Here is a 23,154-nt window from a genome sequence, read left to right on the forward strand (position 1 = left end):
AATATGTAGAGTGTAAGCCTATATAAAGGCAGAGCTTCTCTTTGTTGGGGGAGCTTGGCCATTTAGTCAAAACATAAAGCCTTGCTCCCAGGCCGTAAAATAAACATCTCTTCCTTTCTAGTTCGGTTGGTGTCCAAGAGGTCTGTTTCTCACGGCCAATCCTGCTTCATTACCTCAGTTTATGAGAATAATAGTTCATAATCCCCCCACTTTCTCAATATCTACTACACTCTCAAGATCTGTGTAGTGTCACATCTGCCTCTGTGCAATACAGTCACTCTAAGAAACCAGCCTTCTTCAAGATCACCAGTGGCTTTTCCTCAGCCCCTATCCTCCCTGACACCTGTGAAGAATTTCCTGTAAGTTGGCAGTCCCCTCCCTTTCAAAACTTTCTTCCTATTCTCCCACTTCTCTATACTTCAAACTTTCCAGTTCATCTCTCCACTCTACTCCTATATATAGGCTTACCCAAATTTCAAGGTTCTACCCTCAGTTCTTTTCTTTCTAGTTTCTCCCTTGTGCACCACCCTCTCATCCCACTGTGATAGCTTAACTTAAATAATTGCCCTTAAAATGATGACTTGCTAACAATAAACTCTATTCTTCTACTCAACTCACAACTTAAGGGGTTGGTGCACTTTTGATTGCAGATACCTTCAGTAGCCCTAATGCTGTAGGCTTCAAACTGACTAATCTCTTCCAAAAGAATGTTTTCTTCAAGTGTTTTCTACTTCATTTAAAGGTACTATCACCATTTAAGACTTGATACATCAGCAATCACTTCTGAAACTTAAGTCCTTTGCCTGGTCTATGTTCATCCAATCTCCTTGATATCACTCCTATCAGCCATTTTACTGGTTTTTAAAATCATCTCATTTATTACTTACTGATTAGACTAAAAGAATAGTGTGGGGTTTTTTTTAGATGGAATCTCCTCTATCACCCACGCTGGAGTGCAGTGACATAATCTCTGCTCATTGCAGCCTCTGTTTCCTGGGATTAAGTGATTCGCCTGTCTCAGCCTTCCACGTAGCTGGAATTACAGGTGCTCGCCACCATGCCCAGCTAATTTTTGTATTTTATTAGAGACAGGATTGTACCATGTTGGCACGGCTGGTCTCGAACTCCTGACCTCATGTGATCTGCCTGCATCGGTCTCCCTAAGTGTTGGGATTACAGACGTGAGCCACTAAGCCCAGCCTGTGGGGTTAATATTATCAAAGTTCTTTTTAACATCATGTCTTCACTTTCACTGAAAAGCCATCAAGGATTCTGTCAGTGATGTTAAGAATTATGTTTTATTTAACCTCTGTACAGGTGCAGTTGGTGTCACGCTTGGTTGGGCTCAGTTGCCATGGGTGTTGGCTGCTACTAGCTTCTATCTGCACATTTCCTGGAGGGTTACCTTAGTCTACAGGAGCTACCTGGCCTAGAGATATATTGTCCATCTACCCACCCTAAGTGGGGCAAGCCTCACCCCTTGCTTCAAGGCAGGACAAATTCTGTGGTGCTCTAGGGTATCTTATGGGATCAGAGACTTCGTGCTCTTTAAACCCTATTTTGCTTGCATTCTTCTCTTCCCTTGTCTGCTTCTTACAGGTTTGTTCTGTAAATCACTTATACAAGAACCCCATCTTAGGCTCTGCTTTTAGGGAAACCTGACTTAAGCCAACTTCCATGGTATTTCACACACAAAAAGGCACTCAAATGTTTCTTGAGTAAATAGGCTCTCAGATCTCTCAGAGGGGCTTTTTGTTCAAATGTAGTTGCCTCACTCAATATAGGTGTTTTTGCTTATTTTCTTCTTTTTCCTAGTTTCTAATAATTAACTCTTATCTTTTCATCTCAGTGTAGAGATTTCAATTTGATTGCATTTATAAGACCCTCAAATACTTCTGAAGATAAATAAACTATAAACATGATTGAATAAATGCACCAAGCTATGGAAATGTTTCTGCAAAAGATTTGGAAGACTGCATAAAACACATGGCCAATGTAGAGTGTGAAGCAACAGCCTTCAATATGGCAGAAAAAAAATGGAGATTTTTTTCCAATGATATCTTGCTCTTTTCATTGTATTTTCTAAGATTAATTTTCTTAAAGTGGTATTATTATAGAATAAAAATATAGAATGCTTATAAATTATTTGTTTTTATATTGTTGAATTTTATGTACATTCAAGGTATTAAATATACTTGTAGATACTCTGTAGGCATTCTTTCTCACAGTTGCAATAGACACATTGTTAACCTCTCTCACATAAGAAATACAAACAAAAATCCTTTCTAATATTCAAGAAGTGCATTGTATGGTGATTTGAGAAGCACAAGTGACACCATAATATAGTGGTCACCACATGTGTTATATACTGTTGTGAATTTTAAAAAACGCAATGGATAATACCTATATACATGTATATACATATGTGTACATGCACATACATATGTGTACATGCTTGTGTTGGACATATTAAAAAAGTCAAAAAATATCAGATTTATCTACAATAATTCATGGAAAAAAAATCCAAGTAAAAGTTTACTGGTTCTTCAAGCAATGGAGAAAGGATTCCCTATTCAATAAATGATGTTGGGAAAACTGGCTAGCCATATGCAGAAAGCTGAAATTGGATCCCTTCCTTATACCTTATTCAAAACTTAACTCAAGATGAATTAAAGACTTAAATGTAAGACCTAAAACCATAAAAACCCTAGAAGAAAACGTTACTACCATTCAGGACATAGGCATGGGCAAAGATTTCATGACTAAAACACCAAAAGCAACGGCCATAAAAGCCAAAATTGACAAATGGGATCTAATTAAACTAAAGAGCTTCTGCAAAGCAGAAGAAACGATCATCAGAGTGAACAGACAACGTACAGAATGGAAGAAAATTTTTGCAATCTATCCATCTGACAAAGGGCCAATATCCAGAATCTACAAAGAACTTAATCAAATTTGCAAGAAAAAAACAATCCTATCAAAAAGTGGGCAAAGAATATGAACAGACACTTCTTAAAAGAAGACATTTATTCAGCCAACAAGCATATGAAAAAAAGCTCATCATCACTGGTCATTAGAGAAATGCAAATCAAAACAACATTGAGATACCATCTCACACCAGTTAGAATGGCAATCATTAAAAAGTTAGGAAACAACAGATGCTAGAGAGGATGTGGAGAAATAGGAACACTTTTACACTGTTGGTTGGAATGTAAATTAGTTCAACCACTGTGGAAGACAGTGTGGTGATTCCTGAAGGATCTAGAACTAGAAATACCATTTGACCCAGCAATCCCATTACTGGGTATATACTCAAAGGATTACAAAACATTCTACCATAAAGACACATACACATATATGTTTATTGTGGCACTGTTCACAATAACAAAGTCTTGGAACCAACCCAAAAGCCCATCAGTGATAGACTGAATAAAGAAAATGTGGCACATATACACTGTGGAATACTATGCAGCCATAAAAAAGGATGAGTTTATGTACTTTGCAGTTACATGGATCAAGCTAGAAACCATCATTTTCAGCAAACTAACTCAAGAAGAGAAAACCAAACACTGCATGTTCTCACTTGTAAGTGGGAGTTGAACAATGAGAACACAGGAACACAGCAAGGGGAACATCACACACTGGGGCCTGTCAGGGGTGGGGGTCGAGGGGAGGGACAGCATTAGGAGAAATACCTAACGTAGATGACAGGTTGATGGGTAGAGCAAACCACGATGGCATGTGTATATCTATGTAACAAACCTGCACATTCTGCACATGTACTCCAGAACTTAAAGTATAATAAAAAATAAAATACCAAAGAAAGTTGACTGGTTTTTGAAGAAAATGAAAAAAGTAGTTTCTAAGGTACTTCTGAAGAATTCAAGAGCTACTCTCAATATTATTATGCCAAGAAATTTAGAAATGAAAATACTATATAATCTACGTATATCATAGAAAAGTGAAAATTTCAACTTTAAAGAACTATATTATCAAAGTTACTTTGCAATAGCATCTCTCTGATAATTAAAATATAACTGATGCTTGATAATTAAATATAATTAAAATATAATGTATTAGATAATTAAAATATAATGTATTAGAAAAACAAAAGTGCTATAAAATGAAAGTTGCTTTGAGAATTATGTGCCATTACCTAAGGTAACTCAAAATACTATAGAGTTTTACAAAGTTGAGGCCTTGATTATTTATTGGAAACATAATTCACTGGCTTTCAAAGTCATTAGGCCATAAAAATGTTTCATGCTCCAAATGTTTTGCATTTCTGAAACTTATCTGTTTATATTTTCCAAACTAATTAATAACTTGTGATTAATTCTTGGTTTTGGCAGCCACCCACACATATATTCACTCCATCCCAAATGGATAACTTTCTACCTGACATTTCTAATGGTAAATGTATGAAATAGTTACTAACATGTTCAGTGTAATGTTCTGAATAAAGATCCTGATACAGGTGTATTAGCATATCGCCACTTTGGCAGAATGTGCCTTCTCCTTTTCTATTCTCTTTGTTTCTGTGGCTAAGTAGGTAACATTTATAAGACTCTTTCATAGAACACCTGTCACCAGAGTGCATTTAAAGTGCTTCTGGCTTAATCCCATAATATACCTGAGGCTAAGTTATGACAAAACAGATAAATTTTGACTAGTCTTGAGTGATTAGCCTGAAGTCACAAATTAATCCAATTGCACTTCCGAAAAAACAGCAGTTCTGACTCTCCCCAATCAACCCCCCACCCCCACCCCGGTCCCTCACTGGCCGGGCATTGCTGGTTCCCAACTGTTGGCACAGGTTATAGGGACAGAATGTGTGCTCATTACAATGTGTGGAGACCACAAAAGGATCAGCTGTACCTACCTATATTGGTCTCTTCGAGTGTGTGGCCTTAATTAGAAAAATTAAGTCGGTGATTTTTAAATATCTTTTTAAAAAGTTAGGGATTTGGTTAAATTCTCAATATTCTCTATTTTAAAAACATGCAAATGTGTGTTTCAGGATGACACCACGAAATAGACAATGGCTGTATGTTATGCAGAACAGTTAGAATAAATCGCCCTGCAGCCTTGGAGAACTGCCAATGTTCTGGGTCTCTGTTTTCTTATCTGGTGGGCTGGAATGATATAGTACTCCTTTAGCTCTAAAATGTGATGATTTGATGTTCCCGAAATGGGCCCACCCCCACCTCTCTAGGCTCATCCCTCTGAAGCTCTCAGCCAACTCAGCCTCTGGGGCTGAACATCTCCAGTTTGAAGGAGTCCCCAGTAGATGATGTTTCTCTTCCCTATCAGAGAACAGCTTTTGGGTCTATTCACATAAATAAACCATTCAGACTCAGATTCCTACTTGAAAATACAAAATATTTTCCCTTTACTAATCCATATAAAAGGGAAAACTTATTACACTATTTTGTTATAATACAAATAATGTCATTTGACTCTTCATTTAAGTGAATGTAAGAGTCTCAGCTCACTGTCGCTTTACAGTTGATATAAGTATTATTAGAACAAAATCATTGCTTACAATATTTTTTCTCATTTTCAGCTTTTCCAGGGCATTTTGTCTCTTCTACCTCAAGTGCACTGCAGAGACCACTAGTTAGAGTAAAATTTACCGCAAGGAACCACAGCCATACTGTCATTAACTAGCTGTGCTATTTAACTTTGTCTAAGGGATGGCCTGTGCTCACAAAGTCTGAGCTACATCTCTTGTTCACCTGATCTTAATTAGCCTGAGCTAGAAGTTGTTTCCCAGCATCTTGTTCCGTGATTTATCTTTCTCACCAGTAATAGAATATGAGGCAAAAGTAGAGGATTATCCTTGCTATACAACCTCACCCTTGAGGGCATTTGTTTGATATGAACATATATTAGCCTTTCCTCCCTTTTCCTGTCTTACTACATTGCTTCAGCAACTATATTTGATCCAATTTAGGAGACACCAAGCATCCAAAGTCGGCTATGGAGCTCTGCAAACAGGAATACACGGATAAATCCAGATCTGCTTATTTTTATCCACTGATTTTCATACTTGGTTTTGTAAATTCAAGCAAAGTGTTGGAGAAAGTTCTGCAAGTGTTGCTTGGAACCTGAAGAGGGTACACAATTTCCCAGTTATTAAATCTAGAAATGTCAGACAGAATTAAGAATGGTACCTCTTATAAGCTCTCAAGATAATCCTCATGGGGACATTCTGAAGAAATGTCACAGCAAATAAATAAAATAAGATTTTATCTATATGCCAATAATTTTATAACAAGCAATAAGCATGAACCAATAGTTTTGAATACAGAACCTTTAACATGTTATTTTCAAGGTATATGTTTACATTTATAGATAAATCTAAGACAAAAAAAGATGCTTTCTTTTCTACCTATGACCAGAGTTAAAACCATTATTTAAGGTAATTTTTGACTTTTTCTTTCTAGTAAGACAAATTCCTGGTGGAAGGATATCAAGTCATAGTTTTAGTGAGAGCAGAATTATGAAACACTCAATGTACATTTTAAAGGTCATTTTCAGTTTTGACACATAAAGATAAGACAGTTCTATCTCCTGTTTTAATGTGAAACTAACAAAATTACTTCCTGAAAATTCATAATTATCCATTCTTTTCTCTATAAGACTCCTCTGGAAAATTCAAGCCTGTGAGGGATGTGCAACTGCAGACAATTGTTAGTGTTTCTACCAGGCTCTGAAATCATTTCCTTGAAACAGTGAGAACATTTTGTAGCTGTGAAGTTGGTACCTTGGAAAAAGCTATCTTAAAGCAAGAAGAAACACTATTTTTTCTTTTTTTTTGAGATGGAGTCTTCCTCTGTCACCCAGGCTGGAATACGGTGACACAATCTCAGCTTACTGCAACCTCTGCCTCCCAGGTTCAAGCAAGTCTCCTGCCTCAGCCTCCCAAGTAGCTGGGATTACACCATGCCCGGCTAATTTTTGTATTTTTAGAGTTTCACCATGTTGCCCAGGCCAGTCTTGAACTCCTGATCTCAAGTGATCTGCCTGCTTTGGCCTTCCAAAGTGCTGGGATTACAGGCATGTCCCACCACAGCAAATGAAACACTACTTTTTTTTTAATCTTTTTTTTTTTTTTTTAAAGACAGGGTTTCAACATGTTGGCCAGGTTGGTCTTGAACTGCTGACCTCAGGTGATCCGCCCACCTGGGTCTCCCAAAGTGCTGGGATTACAAGTGTGAGCCACTGCACCTGGCAACATTATTTTCTCTGAACTATACTATCAGGCAGGTTTGACCTGCATTACTGTCTTGCTGGGTTCTACGAAGTTTTCATAGACAATGGGTAGACTACAGTAGCATAATTTCCCTTGAAAAATATCCCAAGTCCCATAAAAACAAATAAGCTTAAGGAAAATTTTGTTTAGATGAGTCCTGTTATATATGATGATTTTATAGAAGCAATGATTTCGATGTCCTTTTACCTAATGAGATCCACATACCCCAGTACTTACTGAAAACATAATTCATTACTTGTGCTGTCTTAGGTAAAGTATATCAACCAGTGCAGAATCAAACCAGAAGAAATGCCAAGTGTTTTTACATGAAAGTCCTGGTAAATTTACACATGATCAGCATGATTTGTTTATAAAACCAACTTTGAGGTCTTAGCTACTCCACAACGATGATACCAATCTTCATCTTTTTCTTTAAGGAAAAGGAAATACTCTACTGTGCGCCAAGATGGCCAGGGGCAGATCTATGTTATTTCTAGTTAAATGAATACAAGCTTGCTTTGCTTTCTATACACTGAGATTCATGCCATGGATCAAATATTGAGTTAAGAAAACTCCAAACAATGGTGCAGTAAAATAAAAATTGTTTATGGCCTGTAAAAACAGAAATCTAGTGGTAACAGGAGGCCTAAAGACCATCTGAGAGTGCTTTAAAATCATGGAATGCAGTGGTGTGGTTGCAAGGCAGGAAAGACTGCTTTGGTCCCAAGATCTCTTCCCAACATAGAGTATGCATTATGGGTCTCGTAAAGAGGGCTTGTGCAAGAACTCTGAGAAGGAATGCCACCTCTGCTCACAAGACTCAGGAGGGTCTTTGCAGATGGGAGCCTGGAGCTTGGAAAGCCTTGCAGAGCAAAGATATCCTGAATCTGCCTAGATTCGCAGAATATGGAGTAACTCTTATTGCTCTGTGTCAGTAATGCTCAGGAGATAAAAGCCCCTTGATGCATTGCGTGTGGTCAGACTTGGTGTTGCCTTAACCACTGTGCTTCTATGTAGATATACCTTGATAACCATGGGTGGTAAAACTCAGTGTCCTAAGTTAGCATTTCTTAGAAGAACCACACATATGCAATTGAATACTGCAGACTCACTCTCCCCTCCCCCGTCATATCCCATAGTAACTTAGTTTACCTTTCTTACCTCCCCTCACCACAGCCCTCAAGATTAATGAGATAATGCACCTAATAAAAGTGTGTGGAGTCCAGAGCTCAGGGCCAACACTGTCCCAGTGAGCTGCATTGGTCCCCTTGGACCCATACCATGAAACTATACTCTTGTTTTTGTCTTTATTTCTTTTCTCACTCCCTTGTCACCACTGGGACCAGGGGCTCCCAGGTACAGGGTTGGGGTTGGCACCTAACACTCTATCTTGCAGACATTTTTAAATATTAATTTTATTATCAAATTAGATAAACACTCAAACTTCTGGGACATTAGAAAATGGGAATGGACACATAAATAAAGTAAGATTCAGGTAAAATTGAAATAAAATAGATTCAATGGAGTAGTGGTGAAAAAAGTCATTTTATCATAAATAATTTTTCTTGATAAATTAGATACTCTTCGTAATCAAGTCTTAATATTCTGAAGCTATATACTTGTACTCCCTTCTACAAACATCTTGAGATCACTAGTCTAGGGATGAGAATAATGATCATAGCTAACACCTACATGCCATACTCCTCATCACAACCCTGCGGGGTCGGTGTTATTATAATCTCCATTTTCTAAAGGAGACAACTGAGGTGCAGAGTGGCTGAGGGATTCACACAAGATCACACAGCTAATAATTGGTAAAGCTGGGATTTAAATTCAGGAAATCTGGGCCAGGCGTCATGGCTCATTCTGTAATTTCAGCACTTTGGGAGGTTGAGGAGGGTAAATCACCTGAGGTTAGGAGTTTGAGACCAGCTGAACAACGTGGTGAAACCCTGTCTCTACTAAAAACACAAAAACTTGCCAGGCCTGGTGGTGCATGCCTATAATCCCAGCTATTTGGGAGGCTGAGGCAGGAGAATCATGTGAACCCAGGAGGCAGAGGTTGTAGTGAATTGAGATTGCACCATTGCCCTCCAGCATGGGCAACAAGAGCAAAACTCTGTCTCAAAATACTACTACTACTACTAATAATAAAGGAATGAATAAATAAATAAATAAAAAGGAATTCAGGCAATCTGGCCCCAAAGTCGGTGCTGCAACCTCTGCGCTAAATCCCAAGTTGCTTGCACTGTAAGATTTAAGTAGACATGCTGCTTGCCCTGTCCTCCAGTACTTTAGTAGACTCCCAGCTCACGGAGGAAATGTGACCCACCCTCTTTGCCGTCAAGTGAGGGCTGGTGCAAAGAAACATTTTGATGGGGGTCTGGGGCCCTGTGCTGTTTAGAATGCAAGGAATCCTGACTCCAGACACAGCTTCAAAGTCAGCTTGAAGCTTCAGGGGAAAGTAAAATCTTCATAAAAATGTTGGAAAGAGGCATTCAAGAGGATGGTTTCCCGGAAACCAGGCACAAGCAGAGAGGATAAACTGAGAACAAGACAAGGCAGGATAGAGAGGTAAGTTACAGGAATTTAAAACATAAGGTTTCTGCTCAGGATCAAAATTAGAATCCTGCAACAGAGTGCAAGAGTGAGGTGTCATCTTGGTTCAACCACACAAACTTCTGTTTGGGGCAGTAACTAGTTGGTTCACCAGTAAATGTCTTTTTTCAGAGACCCAGAGGAACTTCTTTTAAAAAGACCAGGGTAGCTTCACACTAACTTTGAGATTATTCAGACATGAATTTAATGTGACTATAAAATAAAAACTCAAGTTTACACTAAAACAATTATCGTTTTTCTTATTTGGGGGGAGAGTCTATTAGGAATATTAAGAAATCCTACAAGGAACCTACATCTTGGAGGGAATTTTTATAATGCCAGTTCTTTTGCGGTATTTCTTGTTAACATCCATGAACACACTCTGCTACCTGAAATAGTCTACTTTTCATGAAGATACTTCTCTGGGTTTCCATGCAGTCCCTGTTCTTTTCCCTCTACCACATTCACTCTCCTTCCTCACAACTCATGCCCCAAATTCCTTACACATTTTCCTGAGAGTTTTGTTTCCAGTGCCCTCATCACTACTCATGTGAACTTCTCTCCACCGACATCAATTCCAGCCACTTCTCTTATCCAACATCTCTCCACTTACTTTGTTCCAAATTTTAATTCTGTGGAACCCTCCATGAGTCTTGAACCTCTCTTCTGTTGCTTCTTGGTCCTGCAGTACCCAAGTTCTCCTGGCCTTTTTCTGCCTCATGATGGGTTGAACCCCCTCAACCTCCAGGAAGGCCGCCCTGACATGCTGTTCTCCCTCACTGTGATCTGAAACATTCTCTCATTTGTAGCTTAGGGTAAATATTTAACATTCATTGAATTCTAAAAACTGTGTGAATGCATAAAGGATGTAAGACTAGAAAGTGTGTCAACCAAACATTTTGCTTGCAGGGCTTCAAGAAGATAAAGTAAACAAACAAACAAATAAATAAAGGCATATAAAAGATCCAAAAAAGAAAATCAGGAAGTTGAGAAAAACAAGGAGGTCATTAATTTCAGATACATATTGTCACAGAACATTGTTAAGGTTAAGAATAGCTTTTTAAGTATAAGAAGCACATTACTTCTACATTTTATTAAATGAACACTTCGTAAATAAAGGTTTAGCAGCTTAAATGATAATTAAAAACATAAAATCAACTAATCAAAATTTCAAACACAACTCTGGTATGGTACTTGCAAAAAGATAGTGTTGCTATTGTGTTATAGAAAACTACACAAAGAGTTAAAGAGAAAAAGTAAAAGAATTCATTGATCATATGTCTTTAATCATATGTCTTTAATAATAATAGGAGTGATTTTAACATGTTTCTATAATAGTTGATATTTTTCAAAGCATGTTCAAATGTGACACCCATGTTTGAAACTCACCGTAATAGTGAGATATTGGTAGAGTAGTAGCTACTACCTATTTAATCACTGAGGAAAACCAACAAGTTAATAATTTGTTTAAAATTAAATGTTCTGCTCTCATTACAGTCATTTTGTCTAGGAATAAAGTGCATGAAACTTCATATATTTTGTTTCATTTAAATAGCCTTAATGATTATCAATACCTTCTTGGTCAAACACTCATAATTGAAATACAAGAGTTTTTCACACTGGGTCAATAAAAAATGATTTTAAATTCCTAGATTTTTCTCATTATTGTTTTCTACTGCAAACTTTAGTGAAATAGAAAAATTATTGGTTTTAGCTTTCAGAATGTGCATATGTATGTACATACACAGGCATACACATACAAGTACATTTATATGTCTGAAAAGAGCAGAGTGCTACTTAACTCTTGAGCTGAGAAGAAATGGTAGCACTCAGGTGGACCTAAATGTAATTTTTTTAATAGAAGTATTTATTTTTTAAGTAGCACTTAAAAAAAAAGGAAGTAATTTATATTTAGAAAGCTCCAAGGTGTATTGTTTCACGTAGGTGTTATTACTACCGATACTTTCACCCCATTTGTTAAGCCCAAAACACTTCAAGCAACTTCAAGTTCATAAATTAATAAGGAGGCAGAGACCCCAACCAGGATTAGACAGAATGTGTTCCAGGTTTAGAAGGGAACAGCATGGCTCAATGATGTCTCCCATGGGACACTTGGGCTCTACTGTAATGAAGATTTTCTTCCCGAAAATCTGAATGTGACATTTTAGATCCTCTGGTTGGTGGTGGTTAGTAGGCTCCCGATTCTAATGGTGTGCTAGAATCAAGTGGTTGCCTAGAAGGTCAATCCAAGCTCCTAGGTGCCCCCACTCTTACAGGCCTCAATTATCCACCTGTGAGGCTCAGGAGGGCTGACCAACCCTCCTGACATGTAAGACATGTAAGAACGCTCATGTCTTAAATTCATTTGCTTCTCATTCAAGTAGCTTATAAAATAGAAGAAATCGCTGAGCATATATGGACATAATCCAAATGCAGATGATCATTTGTAAATGTGGATAATGTCAATCATATCTGCTCTAGCTGCTTCTTTTGATAAACAGGGCATTTGTGAAAGAGCAGTAGCAATAACAACAAACTATGCCTAAAGTGTCAACAAGTACTATTACATTCTTTAGTTTTTGACATTATGTTACTCTTCATAGAAGATAAAATAAAAGTAATATAAAATTATCTGGACTATACACATTTATAAATGGAGTAAATTTACATAAAATAGAGGTTGAACTTTACAATTTAACTAATTTCCTTCATTATTATCATGAAAAATACATGTTTAATTTATTCTTTAATCTACTTTATTATGAAATGCAAGCTTTGATAAGGCACAATTTTAATTTGAAGAATTATTATTTTTAAAAGGCCTCATTTAAATATTTTTTCAGTTCAGCTAGTACCTAACAAGTCTGTCATAATTATCTTACAAACCAAATCAAGAAATGTCAGTGGGAAGGTGGTAGGGTTTAAATACATTTGTACATGATTTGATTGTCACACTGCAAGGACATCAGTGGTGGAAAAGATGGTTGCCTAGGCTGGCATTACACAGGGTTGCCAGGCCCTGATGAAGACAGAAGGTAGGCTTATCACATTTTAAAGTGGCATAAAGCTGAGAGATATTTCACTGGAAAACAGGATTCATATCTTTTTTTTTTTTAAAGCCCTCAAACAATAGAATGGTATTAGGGATTAAAATCCAGAAAGATGAACTTTAACAACAAGGATAAGTTCCTACCCTGTGATTCAAAAAGGCAACTATACAACAACAGGTTGGGTAAAAATCTGACTCAGGAGTTTTCATTAAAATAAAAAAGTAGGAGCATTTAATTGACCACGTCAGTACGAGTCAAAAGTGCAATACCAGACAAAAAAGCATTGGCTCAATCTTAGGCCATAATAGAAGCACATTGTCTGTGGTACGGGGTGTACTTGCCTCATTTTACTTTGCCCTAAGTAAGACTACATGTATCCAGTCCCATTCTTGACACCTCGGGAAAGTCAATGAGTGTTTTCTGGCAAAGACTATCGGCATGTTGGAGAGTCCAGAACCCATGTAAGAGAACAAGCTAAGAACATTGGGATTTTATTAACTTGATAAAAGGTAAACTTTGGTACAATACACCACTGACCCTCAATACTTGAAAGAGTATAACGTAGTTGAGGAAACAGACATTTTTTAGGGAAGGCAGAACTGGGAATAATAAATGAGAATGTCTAAGAAACATATTTGGTGTTAATAATAAAAGAGAATATGAGACGAGTCAGAAGCTCAAGTTTAGGCAAATCATTTAAATACTCTAAGTCATGGAATTCTCATCAACAAGGGAACAGAAGTTGACAGTACCGGTACTATTTAGCACGAAGACTGCCATAAATAATCACCTGAGAAAGCACACAAGATTTTTTTGAGACTTTAAAATGATTTGAAATGATAATAGTAACAGTAAACGACAAGAATGGGGTGTCTACTCTTCATATGAAGCTGACCGGTTGTCATAACACTGCAGGGCTTCCTTTTACTGGGGAATGATGAAATTGAACTGGACTCAAAATAGGAGCTTATTGCTGTACTACCAATTGCAATTACAATTTATTCGCAATTTTGTCTTAGTTAAAGGCAATAAACGGCAATGAATGGAAAGTTACAAAAGGCCACTAAAGTCAAAAATTAAATTTGGATAAAGAATGTAGTTAATATCCACAACCTTTACGGAATTAATAAATAGGCTGGACCCCCACAAAGATACTTAACTCAAAAACTAAAAATATGACCAATGTGCTGTAGATTAAATTAGGGCTAATTCATTTTATCCAAACAATACCTCTACACTTGTGCTGCCAATCTTGAGAAAATACAGAATTTTCTGAATTGCCAAACCTCTGTCACAATCTCAAATCTCGAATTTCAGCCTTTGGATAGTTGATACTCCCTGATGCCCATCTGCTTTCTATATTCCGGTTTCATTTTCATTAGTGTTCTGAAATAAGTAGCCCCTGAGTTAGTAATGCCTACCAGTTGTTCCAAGTTTACTTACCCTCTGACCCTCTTTTCCAGGTGGACCTTGGGGGCCTTGTATCCCCAGGGAACCCTATGAGGAAAAAGAGACACTTGTTAATAGACTGTTTCAAGTCCAATTGCCTCACAAAGAATGTTGTGGAAATTAATAATTATTATGTTGATTAAAGAAAACCTTTAAAGTGATTTGAACTCTTTCAAGGTTAAACTATGTAACATATTAATAATGATGAATTGCCCTTCTTTGACTGGTTTATCTTTGAAGCTACCTCCAGAAAAGAAAAAAAGGCAGTCCCACATCAGGTGTGAGACTAAATGTTCACTGCCAGTGAAGAATCCCATATGATTGGAACCATGTTTCAACAAACCACCATAAGTAAGTGATAACAATATATACAAGCAGAAAAAAAATACCTCTTTATACATTTAAACTCTATAAATAAAATTACATTTTTGGTTGAGAGTAGCTTTCTAAAAAAATGCATGATTATGGTATTGGCATCAAACGTATATCTACTTGTAACACTGAACTTTTAATATTAAAAATATTATTTACTGCTTTCTCATAATAATGTAGAGTGGTAGGAAAAATAAACATTATTTTTTCAGATCATAAAGAAGTCCTAGGAAATCCCGGGTGGTAATCTGGAAGTCAAGTCTTCTGATTCTTATATTAGACAGGAATTCTTACTCCACATAAAATTAAAAATGATATTGCCATGAAAAAAAATTTCAGCAGTTATGACTACTTCCGTCCTGCTGCTTCTTTCTTCCCTAATCAACCACATTCTCTCCCATTGATTTCATATATCTGTGGGCTTTGGATTCTGTAGATCAGTGATTCCCAGATCTACAATTCCAGTTTATCTCTGAGCTGCATTCTGACCCACCACCTGCTTGATGGAACCTCAGCTACCTCACAGGCATCCACAGTTTACCCCATCAAATGCTGAACTCAGGATCCTCCCTTCAAAACTAGATCCTCTTCCACTGTGCCCCAAATCAATAAATCCACACTCTCTTCATGCTCATGCCAGAAGTCTAGAACTCATTCTCCGTACTTGACCCTCTCAAACTTTTCTCTCACATCCAGTTACCAAATCTTATTGACTTTATCTCCAAGATATGTTTGAATTCATCCATTTCTCTCCACTCCTGTTGCTCCCATGTTCTTGCTCATCTGTAAGAGCTTCCTAGTTGACTCTACATACCCCTCCCTCCATTCTCATCACAGCCAAATTAATCTGAAGAAAACCATACTTGATCTTCCCTGATTTGTCACTTGGAAACAATGCCTTCTTTCAATCTCTTAGTGCCTTGCACTTTTACTTTAAAGTACTTTCCACTAATTCATTTAAGTGATTATTCATGTAATGATTTGTTTCTCTCACCAGGCTGAAATCTATAATGGAATCAATATCTTATTCATCATGGTATGTGCCTGTTAATGGCCAAATGACAATTCATATTGGGGAACTCATCCACTCTAATAGAAATAAGTTTTTGGGTAAAGGTATTAATTTGCAAAGTTTTCCAAATATTTATGATTAACCCATCATCTATTAAATGCCTTAAATGATTTGAAACAAATAAAAAATCTGATAATAGAAATACAAATAAATGTAAATTTATTCCCAGAAGAAATTCTTTTGTTACCTAATTTTAAAATAATTAAGATTCATATTTATAATATGACCTTTTTCTAAAATTGATGGCTATGTTGAAATTAAAATACCAGATGTACTAATCATGATCCATAGTTACTTATTATGTATATATTCATTTTTAATTTTTTAAATATAAACTACATTTTCATAACTATCATACATGCATAATTTCACCATCTAATTTTACTTTAAATAAAAAAGTGATATATGTAATTTTTCATTCAGATGACATTCATTTGCTTAATATTCTCAGAATTCAGTATACTAATTTTTTTTAAGTGTTAGTACAAAAAAAGTCTGCATATGTCATCAGTTCTAATTGTTCCTCCAAGTCTTTCTTATTCCTTCTCCAAAACAGTTGAATGAAATTTATGTATTTATCACTCTCATATCTTTTATCTATATTGGGAGCAATTTAATATTACAGGGGCATATGACGCCAATGTTTTATTGATTTAGGTAGGAATAAAAACCAAGGAAAGAAAGTAATCAGTTCTGTTTGTAATTAAAAACAAAAAAACAACAAACCTGCCAAAGGATATATAATCAAGTAATGTTGGATAACTAGGCCAAGTTTAGGATGGCAAATTCCTAATGTTTATAAGAAAAACAAATTTTGAAATTCAAACATACCAAGTATCAATTACAATATAATTACAGAGAGTTGTGTCATTTTTTTATAAGACTGACACAATCTTGGCTCTAGATTAAATTCTTCTCTCCTACCCTTAGAACTATTATCATTTCATGAATAGTAAAACTAATATATAACAATTTTGATATTCATCCAAATGCTGAGAGCTTATTCAGTGTTTTTAAACATGAGTTACTAAAACATATACATTCCAGGGAGTACACTTAATTCTGAGACACATATAATAAAAAATCTACTCCCTTTACTATTTAAAGAAATTATGTAGCAAAGTCTACTTAATACAAGAATATAATATTTGATTTGGAATGTATTTAACAAATTCAAAAATATTTATGATAATCTTTTGTATGTGAGACTCAAGTAGTAAGATATGGTACCAACTCACATACGTAAACCACTTAAGTGCTTCCTAGATGTTCCTGACTCTGATCTACTCCTCCTCACTTTTGCTGTCTAGGACCCAGCTAGGGGTTTGATAAAAAATTGGGGAAATTCTTTTTTAATCCTTGATAAATCATTCACTATTTGAATGATCCATGACCAATTTGTAATTCTAGCCATGTTCTTCTCATCTTCAGAACAGTTTTGAGCAGAGTATTGAACAATTAGTTCGTTCTCTCCTTTATGAGGTGAGTCTTTGGATCAAAGTAAAAATAATTTTAATATTGTCATTAGTGAAACACAGATAAATTAATTGTAGAAAAATAATGTCTATTCCCAAACTAACAAATTAAAATTCTGGGAGGATTATTTATAATGATCCAGGTCACTGTTCCTCCCATTTAGTAAAGTCAAAAAGTGGATTTATCTATCACTTATTATGAAAATTACAGACATATGTAATCTCCAGTTTACCTAAATTGAACTTGGATGGAGCTTAGCATTTGTCTCAGAATCCCTTCCACAATTCTTCCTTATTCTGGCTTTGTAAAGGTCATCATGTGGGTGCTTTGTTTATCCTTTTAGATGACTGTGAGCTCTAGAGCATCAGTCCTCAACCTTTTTGGCACCAGGGATAAGTTTCGTGAAAGACAATTTTTCCATGAACGCTGACGGGGGCATGATTTCAGGATGATTCCAGCACATTACATTTTTTTGTGCACTTTATTTCTATTATTATTACATTGTAATATATAATGAAATAATTACACAATTGCCATAACGTAGAATCAGTGGGAGCCCTGAGCTTGTTTTCCTGCAACTAGATGGTCCCTTCTAGGGGTGATGGGAGACAGTGACAGTTCATCAGGCATTAGATTCTCAAAAGGAGCACACAACCTAGATCCCTCACATGCACAGTTCACAGTAGGGTTCAGGCTCCTATGAGAATCTAATGCCACCACTGATCTGAAAGGAGGTGGAGCTCAGGAGGTAATGTCAGCAATGGGAAGTGGTGGCTGTAAAAACAGATGAAGCTTGCTCGCCTGCCCAGCACTCATCTCCTGCTATGTGGCCCAGCTCCTAACAGGCCACAGACTGGTACTGGTCCATGTCCTGGGGGTTGGGAACCCTTGCTCCAGAGGATAGAAGCTCATTATTTTTCTATCCTATACAACACTTATAGAAGGAACTCAATAAACATTTGGCATATTGTAAAGAAGAAAACACCAAGTTAGAATAATACAGAGTGTTGGTGTTGGAGAACTGGCTTCTGCTCTTTATATAATTATTTTTATTTTCAAAACTTGGACTTAAATACCGCAATAGAGAATTTTCAATTTTGTCTGTCTTCCTCAGTCTAAAGTGATCATTCAATTCTCTGATGTTTATGAGTAAAATTGTCTTATAGTTCATTTACAAATTAATCACTTACCTGCTGTAACATTATCTCTCTTGTAGAACTTACTCAAAGTTTTGGCCACATCTGCTCTTTTACAGATTTAAATAATTTGTCCAGTTAGAGAATCATATTCTTAATTATCTTTGTACACATGGCACATTTGCATAACCTGTGGATTTTTTCCTTCTCTGATTTAATTCACTGAAGAAAAATGCCTATCAATGCTTTCTACTTTTTAATCTACTTAGTCTGTTATAAAATAACTGTAAGTTGGGTTATTTCTTTTTTTTTCTTTTTTTTTTTTTTTTTGAGACGGAGTTTCGCTCTTGTTGCCCAGGCTGGAGTGCAATGGCGCGATCTCGGCTCACCGCAACCTCCGCCTCCTGGGCTCAGGCAATTCTCCTGCCTCAGCCTCCTAAGTAGCTGGGATTACAGGCACGCGCCACCATGCCCAGCTAGTTTTTTGTATTTTTAGTAGAGACGGGGTTTCACCATGTTGACCAGAATGGTCTCGATCTCTCGACCTCGTGATCCACCCGCCTCGGTCTCCCAAAGTGCTGGGATTACAGGCTTGAGCCACCGCGCCCGGCCAAGTTGGGTTATTTCTAAAACTTTTCAAATATTCATATTTATTACTTTTCTGAAAGAGACATTTGAGATTGGATTTAGCATTTTCATGATGTAAACATCTACATATGTCTACATAGTTATTCATTTTCCTTTTAACACAATTCTGGACATGAAAAATGTTGACAAAGAATGAGATTCATAAGGCTGTTACCTCTTCTGTATAAGATAAAAATAAGCAATAAAATAGTACAAGCAAAAAAATAGTACATTTTAAGTTCCAGCGGACAGCTATTACAATGTGTTACATTTCACACAGCTCTCTCTGGACAATCTGCTGATTATTTAAGATAAGCTAGAGCTTATCATCATGGAAGCCCATGTAAATATTTAACTGACAAATTACTTAGAATTAACTGGTTCAGAACAGAAGTTTGAAGTGTTTAACAAATATAGCAGATGTTTAGTAGAGTTAATAGGGTAGATTAATTACGTTTGAACACATTTTCATTTGTGAAAAGAGGCAAGATACATTTATAGCTTCTCAATCAAGAAAAGGAGCTGAATTGAAAAAGGAAAGTTTCATATTAGAGGATTATGTGTACTCCCTTGCCAGAAATGTTGCAATACATATGATACCTAATACCCACTTCAACAAAAATGTTATGCAAGTGCATTTTAAGTGTTATGATTATTGCTTTAGAATATGCTTCATAGACTAGAAATATAAGATTAAGGAGCAACTGCATAACTTCTAAACAATTACTAGGGGATTTTCTGTGTTTCAAATAGAGTGTATGAAAATAAAATGGAAAACAGAATTTATCTGTTTTTACAGAAAATTTTATGCCTTTAATATGGGAACAACAGAAATAAAGTTTTAATTTGGGAACATCAGAATAAAATTTTGCTTTACATGTGTACTTTTTCTCTGAAAATGAATTGTTCTAGGACAGGAAATAAGTTTTATAAAGACAAAAAGTAAATAAGTAAAAATATAATATATAGTCCAGTCACAAGAAGCAATTAAAAAAAATTTTTTAACTTTCCTCACTTCTCTGTTAGTGCCATATTTTTTTTAACCTCTAGAGCATCCAGAAAGGAAGTGACTTTTACATTAGTTCTAAGAAGTAGACTTTAAGAATGTTTATGTTAATAAATTAAAGGGTGATCAGCTTTAAGTTATTTCATCAAATTATCACAAGAAAAATAATTTTCTAGGGTTGAAAAGGAATCCTATGTTTATATAAAAGCCTATCATTTTATCAAAATCAGCTTTCAGTGTGCACTGGGAAATAGATATCTGTGAAACAAGGAACACTAGCATCTCTTCCACACACCAGTAAAAGCCCTGACAAATCTCCCCAAAAGCATGGATAAGAGAAGAATAGGAAGAGCTGTAGTAGAAAGAAAATTCTGTGAAATATTAGGTGGACAAGAATGATTCAATCATTACCAATTGTAGTAAACTAGTCCCCTAATTGGGTGGACAATTTTATCTTGCCTTCGAAATTTAAAAAATAGAGGTTATACATAGTGCTTTTAAAATTTAACAATTTGATATGAAGCCCTGGAATCATTTCAGACACAGGACACGATGAAATATAATCATTCCATGTGGTTGCAAGAATATATTTTAATCAAAATCTTTTCCCATGTTTTTTGAACTCAGAAAACATATCTCTTTATTATATAGATTCTGAAATAACTTGTTCTCTGTCACTATTGATTAAGCCAATAAAGCAAAAAAATTTTAATTGAACAATAGAACATAGAGTCTGTGAATCAGGAATGATATTGGGATATCTGTACTTCTCACAAACCTTCCTCTAACAGTAATTTTTGCTCCTATTAGAAAACCTTCCATTTTTTAAGTTGTGTATGTCCTCACTTTCCACTCTGCATATTATCCAGCAGTGTGCCTTGCAGTTAATACGTGTTGAATGGATGAATGAATGCTAAGATTCTAATTCTTTGCACTTCTTTTGGTACTTATACAGCAGTTAGAATATTAATTGCCATAGCTACAAAAAATCCAATTTAGATAATTATATTCTTCATTTACAAATCCTAATTGATGCCAAAATAAAATCCTACTTGATAACAAAATAATCCAAGTTACTTTTACTTCTTATGTGGTAGCATTGCAAAATAGATGCTTTGCTCACATTTGGAGGAAGTTGCCCTTCATTAAAAGAAGAAATATAAACTGTGTTCTTTAATTTATCTCACATTGATGAGGATTAAGTACTTACTTTCTGAAAAAAACAACATGAACCAAAGAGATTAAAGTATCTATACAAACCATTAATTAATAACAAAAAAGAACCAATCAAGTCATTTAAAATACTCGTATCATTTTTAATGATGTAGTGTTAGGTTTGTTAATTATTCTTGGTTTACTTGCACTTATTTATCATCAGCACTTTCATATTTTGGTAATTTTGTATTTTAAATTATTCTTGACTATGAAAAACGTTGTATAGATTTGTTATATTTTGGCATTAACCTAATAAATAAAATATTTGATTTCAGTTAACTCTAGCCTCTGCTGACAAGTAAAAAATTGGTAGGTCATGGTCCATCAAATCCATTTGTATCATCCGTCTTAATGATTTATGCGAGTGGGAGTATGCTTGACTTCATTTTAATGATTTGTCTGATGATGGTAATAGTCCGAATTTTTGAATTGGCTTTGCAAAAGGTCAGCGGTCACATGGAAACATGGTTCTACTGCAGACAAAAGGGACAATCTATACATAGGTGGTTTTAAAATGTCTTCCAATGTTTTTGGAAGAATGAGCAACATTATATAAATGTAATTTCAAATTTAATGTCATGGGTAATTTTTGCATTTGGGTTACACAACATAAATGACTAGACCATGGAAAACTTAATCAAGCAATTTTAGGCTTAAAAAATAAGTCAGAACAGAGATATTCATATACTACATGAAAGACTAGGTAAACTGTGAAGAAGGCTTATACAATATCACTTAAGTTGCAATTGAGTAAGGTGTTGAAAATCAAACGTTTAAGAGGAGAAAAAGGCTCCATGCTGTAATATGTATATATATTTTTTAATTTAAAAAAATATAGATTGAATTATTGTCTCTTTTTAACTTCTTTACACTGGCCTTCCTCCTTTCTGACAGAAGCATCAATTTTCCTCGGGAGGATTAAGATTGCAATAGTATGGCCGGGCGTGGTGGCTCATGCCTGTAATCCCAGCACTTTGGGAGGCCGAGGTGGGCAGATCATGAGATCAGGAGATTGAGACCATCCTGGTCAACATGGTGAAACCCTGTCTCTACTAAAAATACAAAAATTAGGCCTGGGCGTGATGGTGCATGCCTGTAATTCCAGCTAGTGGAATATAATGGTGCATGCCTATAATTCCCTGGTTCAAGTGATTCTTAGGGAGAATCACTTAAGGAGGCTTAGGCAGGAGAATCACTTGAACTAGGGAGTTGGAGGTTGCAGTGAGCCGAGATTGCGCCATTGCACTCCAGCCTGGTGACAGAGCCAGACTCTGTCTCAAAAAAAAAAAAAAAAAAAAATTGCAAGTAATATAAGGATTGTTCAGTTCAGACAAGACAGTGGTCTGAAAAGTACGCTCTATTAGGAGAATAGTCTCTAATTATCAAGTGCTTCATCACTACATATCAAGAAATGTTCTCATAGATCATAAAGCTCAGTCATGAATCACAAGGCATGGGGAAAGAGGAGAGGTAAGAGTATTTCTACTCAACCAGAAAGGAAATATAGAAAATGTCTCTCCCTTCTACCTTCTTGAATGAAGAATAGTGAATAAGACATCAGTATTCTTGTTTTCCCTCTTCTTGGGAAGCCAAGAAGAAAAAGAATCCATAAGGTATTAGACTTTTCAGAAGCAACACGTGTTAGAAGATAGTGGAGATAAATCTTTAAAATTCTGAGGCAAATAATTTTCAAGCAAGAATTCTATGCTCAGGTAAACTATCAATCAAGTGTGAAAGGGAAACAAAACAAAACAAAACATTTTTAGATATGTAAAATCCCAGAAGACATACTTTCCTTTCCATTTTTTTCCATATGTTGTTTAAAGATATGTTCACATAAATAAAGTTATGTTCACATAAATGATGGAGTAAAACCAAGAAAGGAGATGACAAGG

At 35.8% G+C, this 23,154-nt stretch overlaps 1 protein-coding gene across 7 annotated transcripts in view; it reads right to left on the bottom strand.

Annotated features, from left to right (window-relative positions):
* The window catches only part of COL19A1 (collagen type XIX alpha 1 chain), a 364,360-nt gene that overhangs the window by 137,676 nt on the left and 203,530 nt on the right, over positions 1-23,154 (bottom strand). For all 7 annotated transcript variants that reach the window (XM_074398116.1, XM_074398115.1, XM_074398114.1 and 4 more), the window contains one exon: positions 14,350-14,403. In XM_074398116.1, the coding sequence (XP_074254217.1) occupies positions 14,350-14,403 (54 nt within the window). The remainder of the gene's footprint in view (positions 1-14,349; positions 14,404-23,154) is intronic.

The sequence above is a fragment of the Saimiri boliviensis genome, chromosome 4 (genome assembly GCF_048565385.1).
Source record: "Saimiri boliviensis isolate mSaiBol1 chromosome 4, mSaiBol1.pri, whole genome shotgun sequence".
In the NCBI taxonomy this organism is placed as follows: Eukaryota; Metazoa; Chordata; class Mammalia; order Primates; family Cebidae; genus Saimiri; species Saimiri boliviensis.